This window comes from Lissotriton vulgaris, chromosome 4_1 (assembly GCF_964263255.1).
Source record: "Lissotriton vulgaris chromosome 4_1, aLisVul1.2, whole genome shotgun sequence".
NCBI classification, from domain to species: domain Eukaryota; kingdom Metazoa; phylum Chordata; class Amphibia; order Caudata; family Salamandridae; genus Lissotriton; species Lissotriton vulgaris.
The window spans coordinates 2,077,172,421-2,077,186,470 of NC_141691.1; the positions used below are offsets into that span (position 1 = coordinate 2,077,172,421).

Sequence of the window (14,050 nt, forward strand, 5' to 3'; positions counted from 1 at the left end):
CAAAGCACACCATGCCCTGCGAAAGAAAACAGAAGACATCATACACTATGGGAGAAAACAAAGCACACCATGCCCTGTGAAAGAAAACATAAGACATAGTACACTATGGGAGAAAACAAAGCACACCATGCCCTGCGAAAGAAAACAGAAGACATCATACACTATGGGAGAAAACTGCAGCCACCTAGTGGACTACAAAAGACAATCCCGCACCTTATCACACAAACTACAGGAGCGTGGATACACCAACGCAATTATTGCCAAAGCCAGCAAAAGGGCCCGCTACTTGCCCCATGGTGCAAAGGTGTCTGCGTTGCATGCAGGATTGTTTTGGCACCTTCCTGCACAAACACAATCTTGAGAGGCGTTTTCCTCTTTCCATGCGTGCTGCGGAAGGCGGCACACACGAAGAAGAGGAAAACGAGGAGAGAAATAATATTTATCTTCATTACACCTGCTCTGGGGAGGCGTACGGTTTTAGCCCGGCCCCAGGTCAATCTGAGGCATCGTCAAAACCCAAGGGTGTCGCGTGGGAAAACCCACTGCAGCGCCCATGGAACGCGTCCCAGGCGCAGAGTAAGGCACCGCAGCGACTTGTGCTCCTTTGTCTTACTCCATGTCTATGCGGCCATATAAAGCCCTCAAAGTGGCTTTGGTGGCCTCGTAGATATGGTTGAGAGGGTTGCGCCGCTGGAGCGTCAGAAGAAGTGGTGCTCGGGCAGCGCAAGCCTCTCATAAATAAGCCCTCAGAGAGCGCGTAGCTCTGGCCACAGCTGATGGTGTCCTGTAGCACTTAGTGCTATCTGCATAGAGTGCATCCGCAGGCCCATTTTGGACACATAGCGCTATATGCTGGATTACACTTGCCATGTACTTACGCATAATTACGAATCCTTTCACAGTAATTACGAGTAATTGGGCTTTAGAGAATTACACCCACCCCTAAAACAACGAAGGACACCATGGGCTATGAAAGAAAACAAATGATTGAAGGTTAAAATTCGGAGCTTATTGGTGAAAAGCTGTCAGGCAGTGGGTGGGCTCTCATATTGTGTCTGAATTTCTCAACTATGGAGATGTTGAGCTGAGAGTGGGGGATGTAATTCAGGAAGGGGCGCCGTATCCCGTCATGAGGGCGTAAGGGCCAATGTCCCTGCTGCCATCCTTCCACCCATGCTTCCACCATTTTACTCCTTTTCCCTCCATTCCACCCGCACTGGCCTTGCACCTTTTTAAATGCAAATAACTTTCGTCCAGCCTCCACCACACTTTTCATCCATGCATCTTTTCATCCTCCAATCCTGTATTTCATTCTTCCACCCTTATCTTTCATCCTCCTAACCCTTCCTTTCATCTTCCCACCAAGCCTTTCATTCTTCCACCCCTCCTTTCATTCTCCCACCCTTGCTATCATCCACCCACCATGCCTTTCATAGTCCCACTCTACATTTCTTCCTACTCTGCCTTTCATCCTACTCCTCTGCCTTTCGTTCTTATACTCATCCTTTCATCTTGCCACTTTTACTTTCTTCCTACTACTCTGCATTTCATCCTGCTCCTCTACCTTTCATCCTTTTACTCTGCCTTTCGTTCTTACACTTATCCTTTCACCCTCCCACCCTACCTTTCATCGTCCCTCTCTTCCTTTCTTCCTACTCCTCTGCCTTTTATCCTACATCTCTGCCTTTCATTCTTACACTCTTCCATTCATCCTCAGCCCTGCCGTTCATCCCCCCACCCTTCCTTTCATCGTCCCTCTCTGCCTTTCATCCTGCTCCTCTGCCTTTCCTCCCACATCTCTGCCTTTCATTCTTACACTCTTCCATTCATCCTCAGCCCTGCCGTTCATCCCCCCACCCTTCCTTTCATCGTCCCTCTCTGCCTTTCATCCTGCTCCTCTGCCTTTCCTCCCACTTCTCTGCCTTTCATTCTTACACTCTTCCTTTCATCCTCCCATCCTTCCTTTCATCCTGCTCCTCTGCCTTTCTTCCTACTACTCTGCCTTTCATCCTGCTCCTCTGCCTTTCTTCCTACTACTCTGCCTTTCATCCTGCTCCTCTGCCTTTCCTCCACTCCTCTTCCTTTCATTCCTATACTCATCCTTTCATCCTCCCATCCTTCCTTTCATCGTCACACTCTTCCTTTCATCCTACTCCTCTGCCCTTCTTCCTACTACTCTGCCTTTCATCCTGCTCCTCTGCCTTTCATCCTACTCCTCTTCCTTTCATTCTTACACTCTTCCTTTCATCCTCAGCCCTGCCTTCCATCTACAGCTGTTTAACTCTGATCCATCCACGAAGTTAACTAACTTTGCTTGAAACATTAAATCTGCCCTCCAGACCCAAGCCCAGCGCATCAGATGCACTCTTTGTGCCTCCTGTGATCTTCTCCACTCCGGGTCTTTCGGTGCCTCGAGGACGTTTGCTGTTGTTTGAGGAGCCAAACCCTGAAGGTGCGCCTGTGTCCAATCCCAACTTCACCCTCTGACAGAAAGGATACAGACAACACGAATATATCACAGTGCAGGGACTGTCACAAACCCAATTTACCACACTTAAAAGCTGCTTATTATTATCTTAGCTCTGGCACCTCAGAGGCGATCCCAGGGCAGTCTCTCCAGGACAGACACACCTTGTGATCTGTGCAGAAAGAGACGTCATCCTTGGGGCTGAAGGCTGATTGGAGGATGCTCAGCCTCTTCAAGGTATATAAAGGACAGGGTCTAAGGTCAACGAAGCATCTCTCTGAAGGAAGAAACATTGTCCGGTGGTGACCTGAGCTCTGTTCCAGAACCAGAGAATGGACAGTCGAGCATGGACCCTGGTGGCAGTGTGCCTGGTGGGCACCTGCTGGAGCTTACCTGTACAGGTGAGACCCCTTTAACGATGGGATATAGAGCTGAGTGCAGGCACAGGTGAGACCCCCTTTAATTATGGTATATAGAGCTGTGTGCAGGCACAGGTGAGACCCCTTTAACGATGGTATATAGAGCTGTGTGCAGGCACAGGTGAGACCCCTTTAACGATGGTATATAGAGCTGAGTGCAGGCACAGGTGAGACCCCTTTAACGATGGTATATAGAGCTGTGTGCAGGCACAGGTGAGACCCCTTTAACAATGGTATATAGAGCTGTTTGCAGGCACAGGTGAGACCCCCTTTAACAATGGTATATAGAGCTGTGTGCAGACACAGGTGAGACCCCTTTAACAATGGTGTATAGAGCTGAGTGCAGGCACAGGTGAGACCCCCTTTAATTATGGTATATAGAGCTGTGTGCAGGCACAGGTGAGACCCCCTTTAACAATGGTATATAGAGCTGAGTTCAGGCACAGGTGAGACCCCTTTAACGATGGTATATAGAGCTGTGTACAGGCACAGGTGAGACCCCTTTAACGATGGTATATAGAGCCGAGTGCAGGCACAGGTGAGACCCCCTTTAACGATGGTATATAGAGCTGAGTGCAGACACAGGTGAGACCCCCTTTAACGATGGTATATAGAGCTGTGTGCAGGCACAGGTGAGACCCCCTTTAACGATGGTATATAGAGCTGTGTGCAGGAACAGGTGAGACCCCCTTTAACAACGGTAAATAGAGCTGAGTGCAGACACAGGTGAGACCCCCTTTAACAATGGTATATAGAGCTGTGTGCAGACACAGGTGAGACCCCCTTTAACAATGGTATATAGAGCTGTGTGCAGGCACAGGTGAGACCCCCTTTAACAATGGTATATAGAGCTGAGTGCAGACACAGGTGAGACCCCCTTTAACGATGGTAAATAGAGCCGTGTGCAGGCACAGGTGAGACCCCCTTTAACAATGGTATATAGAGCTGAGTGCAGACACAGGTGAGACCCCTTTAACGATGGGATTTAGAGCTGAGTGCAGACACAGGTGAGACCCCTTTAACGATGGGATTTAGAGCTGAGTGCAGGCACAGGTGAGACCCCTTTAACGATGGGATTTAGAGCTGAGTGCAGGCACAGGTGAGACCCCCTTTAACGATGGTATATAGAGCTGAGTACAGGCACACGTGAGACCCCCTTTAACGATGGTATATAGAGCTGAGTGCAGGCACAGGTGAGACCCCTTTAACGATGGGATTTAGAGCTGAGTGCAGGCACAGGTGAGACCCCCTTTAACAATGGTATATAGAGCTGAGTGCAGGCACAGGTGAGACCCCTTTAACCATGGTATATAGAGCTGAGTGCAGGCACAGGTGAGACCCCCTTAACAATGGTATATAGAGCTGTGTGCAGGCACAGGTGAGGCCCCTTTAACAATGGTATATAGAGCTGAGTGCAGGCACAGGTGAGACCCCCTTTAACAATGGTACATAGAGCTGCGTGCAGGCACAGGTGAGACCCCCTTTAACAATGGGATATAGAGCTGAGTGCAGGCACAGGTGAGACCCCCTTTAACAATGGTATATAGAGCTGAGTGCAGGCACAGGTGAGACCCCCTTTAACAATGGTATATAGAGCTGAGTCCAGACACAGGTGAGACCCCCTTTAACGATGGTATATAGAGCTGTGTGCAGGCACAGGTGATGCCCCTTTAACGATGGTAAATAGAGCCGTGTGCAGGCACAGGTGAGACCCCTTTAACGATGGGATTTAGAGCTGAGTGCAGGCACAGGTGAGACCCCCTTTAACGATGGGATACAGAGCTGAGTGCAGGCACAGGTGAGACCCCTTTAACGATGGGATACAGAGCTGAGTGCAGGCACAGGTGAGACCCCCCTTTAACAATGGTATATAGAGCTGAGTGCAGGCACAGGTGAGACCCCTTTAACAATGGAATATAGAGCTGAGTGCAGACACAGGTGAGACACCCTTAAACAATGGTATATAGAGCTGAGTGCAGGCACAGGTGAGACCCCTTTAACAATGGAATATAGAGCTGAGTGCAGACACAGGTGAGACCCCTTTAACAATGGTATATAGAGCTCTGTGCAGGCACAGGTGAGACCCCTTTAACAATGGTATATAGAGCTGAGTGCAGGCACAGGTGAGACCCCCTTTAACAATGGGATATAGAGCTGTGTGCAGGCACAGGTGAGACCCCCTTTAACAATGGTATATAGAGCTCTGTGCAGGCACAGGTGAGACCCCTTTAACAATGGTATATAGAGCTGAGTGCAGGCACAGGTGAGACCCCCTTTAACAATGGGATATAGAGCTGTGTGCAGGCACAGGTGAGACCCCCTTTAACAATGGTATATAGAGCTGTGTGCAGACACAGGTGAGACCCCTTTAACGATGGTATATAGAGCTCTGTGCAGGCACAGGTGAGACCCCCTTTAACAATGGGATATAGAGCTGAGTGCAGGCACAGGTGAGACCCCCTTTAACAATGGGATATAGAGCTGAGTGCAGGCACAGTTGAGACCCCCTTTAACAATGGGATATAGAGCTGAGTGCAGGCACAGGTGAGACCCCCTTTAACAATGGGATATAGAGCTGTGTGCAGACACAGGTGAGACCCCTTTAACGATGGTATATAGAGCTCTGTGCAGGCACAGGTGAGACCCCCTTTAACAATGGTATATAGAGCTGTGTGCAGGCACAGGTGAGACCCCCTTTAACGATGGTATATAGAGCTGTGTGCAGACACAGGTGAGACCCCTTTAACAATGGTATATAGAGCTGAGTGCAGGCACAGGTGAGACCCCCTTTAACGATGATATATAGAGCTGTGTGCAGACACAGGTGAGACCCCTTTAACGATGGTATATAGAGCTCTGTGCAGGCACAGGTGAGACCCCCTTTAACAATGGTATATAGAGCTGTGTGCAGGCACAGGTGAGACCCCTTTAACGATGGTATATAGAGCTCTGTGCAGGCACAGGTGAGACCCCCTTTAACAATGGTATATAGAGCTGTGTGCAGGCACAGGTGAGACCCCTTTAACGATGGGATATAGAGCTGTGTGCAGGCACACGTGAGACCCCCTTTAACAATGGTATATAGAGCTGTGTGCAGGCACAGGTGAGACCCCTTTAACAATGGTATATAGAGCTCTGTGCAGGCACAGGTGAGACCCCCTTTAACAATGGGATATAGAGCTGTGTGCAGGCACAGGTGAGACCCCCTTTAACAATGGTATATAGAACTGTGTGCAGGCACAGGTGAAACCCCCTATAACAATGGGATATAGAGCTGAGTGCAGTTACAGGTGAGACCCCCTTTAACAATGGTATATAGAACTGTGTGCAGGCACAGGTGAGACCCCCTATAACAATGGTATATAGAGCTGTGTGCAGGCACAGGTGAGACCCCCTTTAACAATGGTATATAGAGCTGAGTGCAGGCACAGGTGAGACCCCCTTTAACAATGGTATATAGAGCTGCATGCAGGCACAGGTGAGACCCCCTTTAACAATGGTATATAGAACTGTGCGCAGGCACAGGTGAGACCCCCTTAGCAATGGGATATAGAGCTGAGTGCAGGCACAGGTGAGACCCCTTTAAAGATGGTCTATAGAGCTGAGTGCAGGCACAGGTGAGACCCCTTTAACAATGGTCTATAGAGCTGTGTGCAGGCACAGGTGAGACGCCCTTTGACGATGGTATATAGAGCTGTGTACAGGCACAGGTGAGACCCCTTTAACGATGGTACATAGAGCTGTGTGCAGGCACAGGTGAGACCCCCTTTAACAATGGTATATAGAGCTGAGTGCAGGCACAGGTGAGACCCCTTTTAACGATGGTATATAGAGCTGAGTGCAGGCACAGGTGAGACCCCCTTTAACGATGGTATATAGAGCTGTGTGCAGACACAGGTGAGACCCCCTTTAACAATCAATGGTATATGGAGCTGAGTGCAGGCACAGGTGAGACCCCCTTTAACAATCAATGGTATATAGAGCTGAGTGCAGGCACAGGTGAGACCCCTTTAACGATGGTATATAGAGCTGTGTGCAGGCACAGGTGAGACCCCCTTTAACAATGGTATATAGAGCTGAGTTCAGACACAGGTGAGACCCCTTTAACCATGGTATATAGAGCTGTGTGCAGGCACAGGTGAGACCCCCTTTAACAATGGTATATAGAGCTGTTGCAGGCACAGGTGAGACCCCTTTATCAATGGTATATAGAGCTGAGTGCAGACACAGGTGAGACCCCCTTTAACGATGGTATATAGAGCTTTGTGCAGGAACAGGTGAGACCCCCTTTAACAATGGTATATAGAGCTGTGTGCAGGCACAGGTGAGACCCCTTTAACAATGGTATATAGAGCTGAGTGCAGGCACAGGTGAGACCCCCTTTAACGATGGTATATAGAGCTGAGTGCAGACACAGGTGAGCCCCCCTTTAACAATGGTATATAGAGCTGAGTGCAGGCACAGGTGAGCCCCCCTTTAACAATGGTATATAGAGCTGTGTGCAGGCACGGGTGAGACACCCTTAAACAATGGTATATAGCGCTCTGTGCAGGCACAGGTGAGACCCCCTTTAACAATGGTATATAGAGCTGAGTGCAGGCACAGGTGAGACCCCTTTAACGATGGTATATAGAGCTGTGTGCAGGCACAGGTGAGACCCCCTTTAACAACGGTATATAGAGCTGAGTGCAGGCACAGGTGAAGCCCCCTTTAACAATGGTATACAGAGCTGTGTGCAGGCACAGGTGAGACCCCCTTTAACAACGGTATATAGAGCTGAGTGCAGGCACAGGTGAGACCCCCTTTAACAACGGTATATAGAGCTGAGTGCAGGCACAGGTGAAGCCCCCTTTAACAATGGTATACAGAGCTGTGTGCAGGCACAGGTGAGACCCCCTTTAACAACGGTATATAGAGCTGAGTGCAGGCACAGGTGAGACCCCCTTTAACAACGGTATATAGAGCTGTGTGCAGACATAGGTGAGACCCCTTTAACAATGGTATATAGAGCTGTGTGTAGGCACACGTGAGGCTCCTTTAACAATGGTATATAGAGCTGAGTGCAGGCACAGGTGAGACCCCCTTTAACAATGGTATATAGAGCTGAGTGCAGGGACAGGTGAGACCCCCTTTAACAATGGTATATAGAGCTGAGTGCAGGCACAGGTGAGACCCCCTTTAACAATGGTATATAGAGCTGAGTGCAGGGACAGGTGAGACCCCCTTTAACAATGGTATATAGAGCTGAGTGCAGGCACAGGTGAGACCCCTTTAACAAGGGTATATAGAGCCGAGTGCAGGCACAGGTGAGACCCCTTTAACAATGGTATATAGAGCTGAGTGCAGGCACAGGTGAGACCCCCGTTAACGATGGTATATAGAGCTGAGTGCAGGCACAGGTGAGACCCCCTTTAACAATCAATGGTATATGGAGCTGAGTGCAGGCACAGGTGAGACCCCCTTTAACAATCAATGGTATATGGAGCTGAGTGCAGGCACAGGTGAGACCCCCTTTAACAATCAATGGTATATAGAGCTGAGTGCAGGCACAGGTGAGACCCCTTTAACGATGGTATATAGAGCTGTGTGCAGGCACAGGTGAGACCCCCTTTAACAATGGTATATAGAGCTGAGTTCAGACACAGGTTAGACCCCTTTAACCATGGTATATAGAGCTGTGTGCAGGCACAGGTGAGACCCCCTTTAACAATGGTATATAGAGCTGTTGCAGGCACAGGTGAGACCCCTTTATCAATGGTATATAGAGCTGAGTGCAGACACAGGTGAGACCCCCTTTAACGATGGTATATAGAGCTTTGTGCAGGCACAGGTGAGACCCCCTTTAACAATGGTATATAGAGCTGTGTGCAGGCACAGGTGAGACCCCTTTAACAATGGTATATAGAGCTGAGTGCAGGCACAGGTGAGACCCCCTTTAACAATGGTATATAGAGCTGAGTGCAGACACAGGAGAGCCCCCCTTTAACAATGGTATATAGAGCTGAGTGCAGGCACAGGTGAGCCCCCCTTTAACAATGGTATATAGAGCTGTTGCAGGCACAGGTGAGACCCCTTTATCAATGGTATATAGAGCTGAGTGCAGACACAGGTGAGACCCCCTTTAACGATGGTATATAGAGCTTTGTGCAGGCACAGGTGAGACCCCCTTTAACAATGGTATATAGAGCTGTGTGCACGCACAGGTGAGACCCCCTTTAACGATGGTATATAGAGCTTTGTGCAGGCACAGGTGAGACCCCCTGATCCATCTACGAAGTTAACTAACTTTGCTTGAAACATTAAATCTGCTCTCCAGACCCAAGCCCAGCGCATCAGATGCTTTTTTTGCTTCTCTTGATCTTCTCCACTCCGGGTCTTTCGGTGCCTCGAGGACTTTTGCTGTTGTTTGAGGAGCCAAACCCTGAAGGTGCGCCTGTGTCCAATCCCAACTTCACCCTCTTACAGAAAGGATACAGACAACACGAATATATCACAGTGCAGGGACTGTCAGAAACCCAATTTACCACACTTAAAACCTGCTTATTATTATCTTATCTCTGGCACCTCAGAGGCGATCCCAGGGCAGTCTCTCCAGGACAGACACACCTTGTGATCTGTGCAGAAAGAGACGTCATCCTTGGGGCTGAAGGCTGATTGGAGGATGCTCAGCCTCTTGAAGGTATATAAAGGACAGGGTCTAAGGTCAACGAAGCATCTCTCTGAAGGAAGAAACATTGTCCGGTGGTGACCTGAGCTCTGTTCCAGAACCAGAGAATGGACAGTCGAGCATGGACCCTGGTGGTAGTGTGCCTGGTGGGCACCTGCTGGAGCTTACCTGTACAGGTGAGACCCCTTTAACGATGGTATATAGAGCTGAATGCAGGCACAGGTGAGACCCCCTTTAACAATGGTATATAGAGCTGAGTGCAGGCACAGGTGAGACCCCCTTTAACAATGGTATATAGAACTGTGCGCAGGCACAGGTGAGACCCCCTTAGCAATGGGATATAGAGCTGAGTGCAGGCACAGGTGAGACCCCTTTAAAGATGGTCTATAGAGCTGAGTGCAGGCACAGGTGAGACCCCTTTAACAATGGTCTATAGAGCTGTGTGCAGGCACAGGTGAGACCCCCTTTAACGATGGTATATAGAGCTGTGTGCAGGCACAGGTGAGACGCCCTTTGACGATGGTATATAGAGCTGTGTACAGGCACAGGTGAGACCCCTTTAACGATGGTACATAGAGCTGTGTGCAGGCACAGGTGAGACCCCCTTTAACAACGGTATATAGAGCTGAGTGCAGGCACAGGTGAGACCCCTTTAACGATGGTATATAGAGCTGAGTGCAGGCACAGGTGAGACCCCTTTTAACGATGGCATATAGAGCTGAGTGCAGGCACAGGTGAGACCCCCTTTAACTATGGTATATAGAGCTGAGTGCAGGCACAGGTGAGACCCCCTTTAACAATCAATGGTATATGGAGCTGAGTGCAGGCACAGGTGAGACCCCCTTTAACAATCAATGGTATATAGAGCTGTGTGCAGGCACAGGTGAGACCCCCTTTAACAATGGTATATAGAGCTGAGTTCAGACACAGGTGAGACCCCTTTAACCATGGTATATAGAGCTGTGTGCAGGCACAGGTGAGACCCCCTTTAACAATGGTATATAGAGCTGTTGCAGGCACAGGTGAGACCCCTTTATCAATGGTATATAGAGCTGAGTGCAGACACAGGTGAGACCCCCTTTAACGATGGTATATAGAGCTTTGGGCAGGCACAGGTGAGACCCTCTTTAACCATGGTATATAGAGCTGTGTGCAGGCACAGGTGAGACCCCTTTAACAATGGTATATAGAGCTGAGTGCAGGCACAGGTGAGACCCCCTTTAACGATGGTATATAGAGCTGAGTGCAGACACAGGTGAGCCCCCCTTTAACAATGGTATATAGAGCTGAGTGCAGGCACAGGTGAGCCCCCCTTTAACAATGGTATATAGAGCTGTGTGCAGGCACGGGTGAGACACCCTTAAACAATGGTATATAGCGCTGAGTGCAGGCACAGGTGAAGCCCCCTTTAACAACGGTATATAGAGCTGAGTGCAGGCACAGGTGAAGCCCCCTTTAACAATGGTATACAGAGCTGTGTGCAGGCACAGGTGAGACCCCTCTTTAACGATGGTATATAGAGCTGAGTGCAGGCACAGGTGAGCTCCTCTTTAACGATGGTATATAGAGCTGAGTGCAGGCACAGGTGAGCTCCTCTTTAACAACGGTATATAGAGCTGAGTGCAGGCACAGGTGAAGCCCCCTTTAACAATGGTATACAGAGCTGTGTGCAGGCACAGGTGAGACCCCTCTTTAACGATGGTATATAGAGCTGAGTGCAGGCACAGGTGAGCTCCTCTTTAACAATGGTATATAGAGCTGAGTGCAGGCACAGGTGAGACCCCCTTTAACAATGGTATATAGAGCTGTGTGCAGACACAGGTGAGGCCCCCTTTAACAATGGTATATAGAGCTGAGTGCAGACACAGGTGAGACCCCCTTTAACAATGGTATATAGAGCTGAGTGCAGGCACAGGTGAGACCCCTCTTTAATGATGGTATATAGAGCTGAGTGCAGGCACAGGTGAGCTCCTCTTTAACAATGGTATATAGAGCTGAGTGCAGGCACAGGTGAGACCCCCTTTAACAATGGTATATAGAGCTGTGTGCAGGCACAGGTGAGGCCCCCTTTAACGATGGTATATAGAGCTGAGTGCAGGCACAGGTGAGACCCCCTTTAACGATGGGATATAGAGCTGAGTGCAGGCACAGGTGAGGCCCCCTTTAACGATGGTATATAGAGCTGAGTGCAGGCACAGGTGAGACCCCCTTTAACGATGGGATATAGAGCTGAGTGCAGGCACAGGTGAGGCCCCCTTTAACGATGGTATATAGAGCTGAGTGCAGGCACAGGTGAGACCCCCTTTAACGATGGGATATAGAGCTGAGTGCAGGCACAGGTGAGACCCCCTTTAACAATCAATGGTATATAGAGCTGAGTGCAGGCACAGGTGAGACCCCCTTTAACGATGGTATATAGAGCTGAGTGCAGGCACAGGTGAGACCCCCTTTAACGATGGTATATAGAGCTGAGTGCAGGCACAGGTGAGACCCCCTTTAACAATCAATGGTATATAGAGCTGAGTGCAGGCACAGGTGAGACCCCCTTTAACGATGGTATATAGAGCTGAGTGCAGGCACAGGTGAGACCCCCTTTAACAATCAATGGTATATGGAGCTGAGTGCAGGCACAGGTGAGACCCCCTTTAACAATCAATGGTATATAGAGCTGAGTGCAGGCACAGGTGAGACCCCTTTAACGATGGTATATAGAGCTGTGTGCAGGCACAGGTGAGACCCCCTTTAACAATGGTATATAGAGCTGAGTTCAGACACAGGTGAGACCCCTTTAACCATGGTATATAGAGCTGTGTGCAGGCACAGGTGAGACCCCCTTTAACAATGGTATATAGAGCTGTTGCAGGCACAGGTGAGACCCCTTTATCAATGGTATATAGAGCTGAGTGCAGACACAGGTGAGACCCCCTTTAACGATGGTATATAGAGCTTTGTGCAGGCACAGGTGAGACTCCCTTTAACAATGGTATATAGAGCTGTGTGCAGGCACAGGTGAGACCCCTTTAACAATGGCATATAGAGCTGAGTGCAGGCACAGGTGAGACCCCCTTTAACGATGGTATATAGAGCTGAGTGCAGACACAGGTGAGCCCCCCTTTAACAATGGTATATAGAGCTGAGTGCAGGCACAGGTGAGCCCCCCTTTAACAATGGTATATAGAGCTGTTGCAGGCACAGGTGAGACCCCTTTATCAATGGTATATAGAGCTGAGTGCAGGCACAGGTGAGACCCCCTTTAACGATGGTATATAGAGCTGAGTGCAGGCACAGGTGAGCTCCTCTTTAACAATGGTATATAGAGCTGAGTGCAGACACAGGTGAGACCCCTTTAACCATGGAATATAGAGCTGAGTGCAGGCACAGGTGAGGCCCATTTAACAATGGTATATAGAGCTGAGTGCAGGCACAGGTGAGTCCCCCTTTAACAATGGTATATAGAGCTGAGTGCAGACACAGGTGAGACCCCCTTTAACGATGGTATATAGAGCTGCATGCAGGCACAGGTGAGACCCCCTTTAACAATGGTATATAGAGCTGAGTGCAGGCACAGGTGAGACCCCTTCAACAATGGTATATAGAGCTGGATGGTATATACAGCTGTGTGCAGACATAGGTGAGACCCCCTTTGACAATGGTATATAGAGCTGCGTGCAGACACAGGTGAGACACCCTTTAACGATGGCATACAGAGCTGCATGCAGGCACAGGTGAGACCCCCTTTAACGATGGTATATAGAGCTGCATGCAGGCACAGGTGAGACCCCCTTTAACGATGGTATATAGAGCTGAGTGCAGGCACAGGTGAGGTCCCCTTTAACAAAGGTATATAGAGCTGAGTCCAGACACAGGTGAGACCCCCTTTAACGATGGTATATAGAGCTGAGTGCAGGCACAGGTGAGACCCCCTTTAACGATGGTATTTAGAGCTGAGTGTAGGCACAGGTGAGGCCCTTTTAACAATGGTATATAGAGCTGAGTGCAGGCGCAGGTGAGACCCCCTTTAACAATGGTATATAGAGCTGAGTCCAGACACAGGTGAGACCCCCTTTAACGATGGTATATAGAGCTGAGTGCAGGCACAGGTGAGACCCCCTTTAACAATGGTATATAGAGCTGAGTTCAGACACAGGTGAGACCCCCTTTAACGATGGTATATAGAGCTGAGTTCAGACACAGGTGAGACCCCCTTTAACAATGGTCTATAGAGCTGAGTGCAGGCCCAGTTGAGAGCTGCAGTAACAGGGCTGTATGTGGTTTTGGGTAGGTGGTGTACGTGTAATGCCTCTCAGGTGGGTTTCACAGAGAATGCACCTGTACAGCACAGTGTATCAGTGACAGTTTTACACAGCCCTATGTATGTGTAATGCCTCTCAGGTGGGTTTCAGAGAGAGCGCACCTGAACAGGAGAGTGTATATGACAGGAGAGTGTATATGAGTGACAGTATCATATTGTCCTGAGTACATGTAATGCCTCTCAGG

The 14,050-nt window shown here is 49.2% G+C and overlaps 1 protein-coding gene across 1 annotated transcript in view; it reads left to right on the top strand.

The window, feature by feature from the left end:
- Window positions 1–2,799: 2,799 nt before the first annotated feature.
- LOC147725061 (embryonic protein UVS.2-like) overlaps window positions 2,800–14,050 on the top strand; it is a 90,976-nt gene continuing 79,725 nt past the window's right edge. The window contains exon 1 of the mRNA XM_086918157.1: window positions 2,800–2,868. Coding sequence (XP_086774283.1) covers window positions 2,800–2,868 — 69 coding nt within the window. The remainder of the gene's footprint in view (window positions 2,869–14,050) is intronic.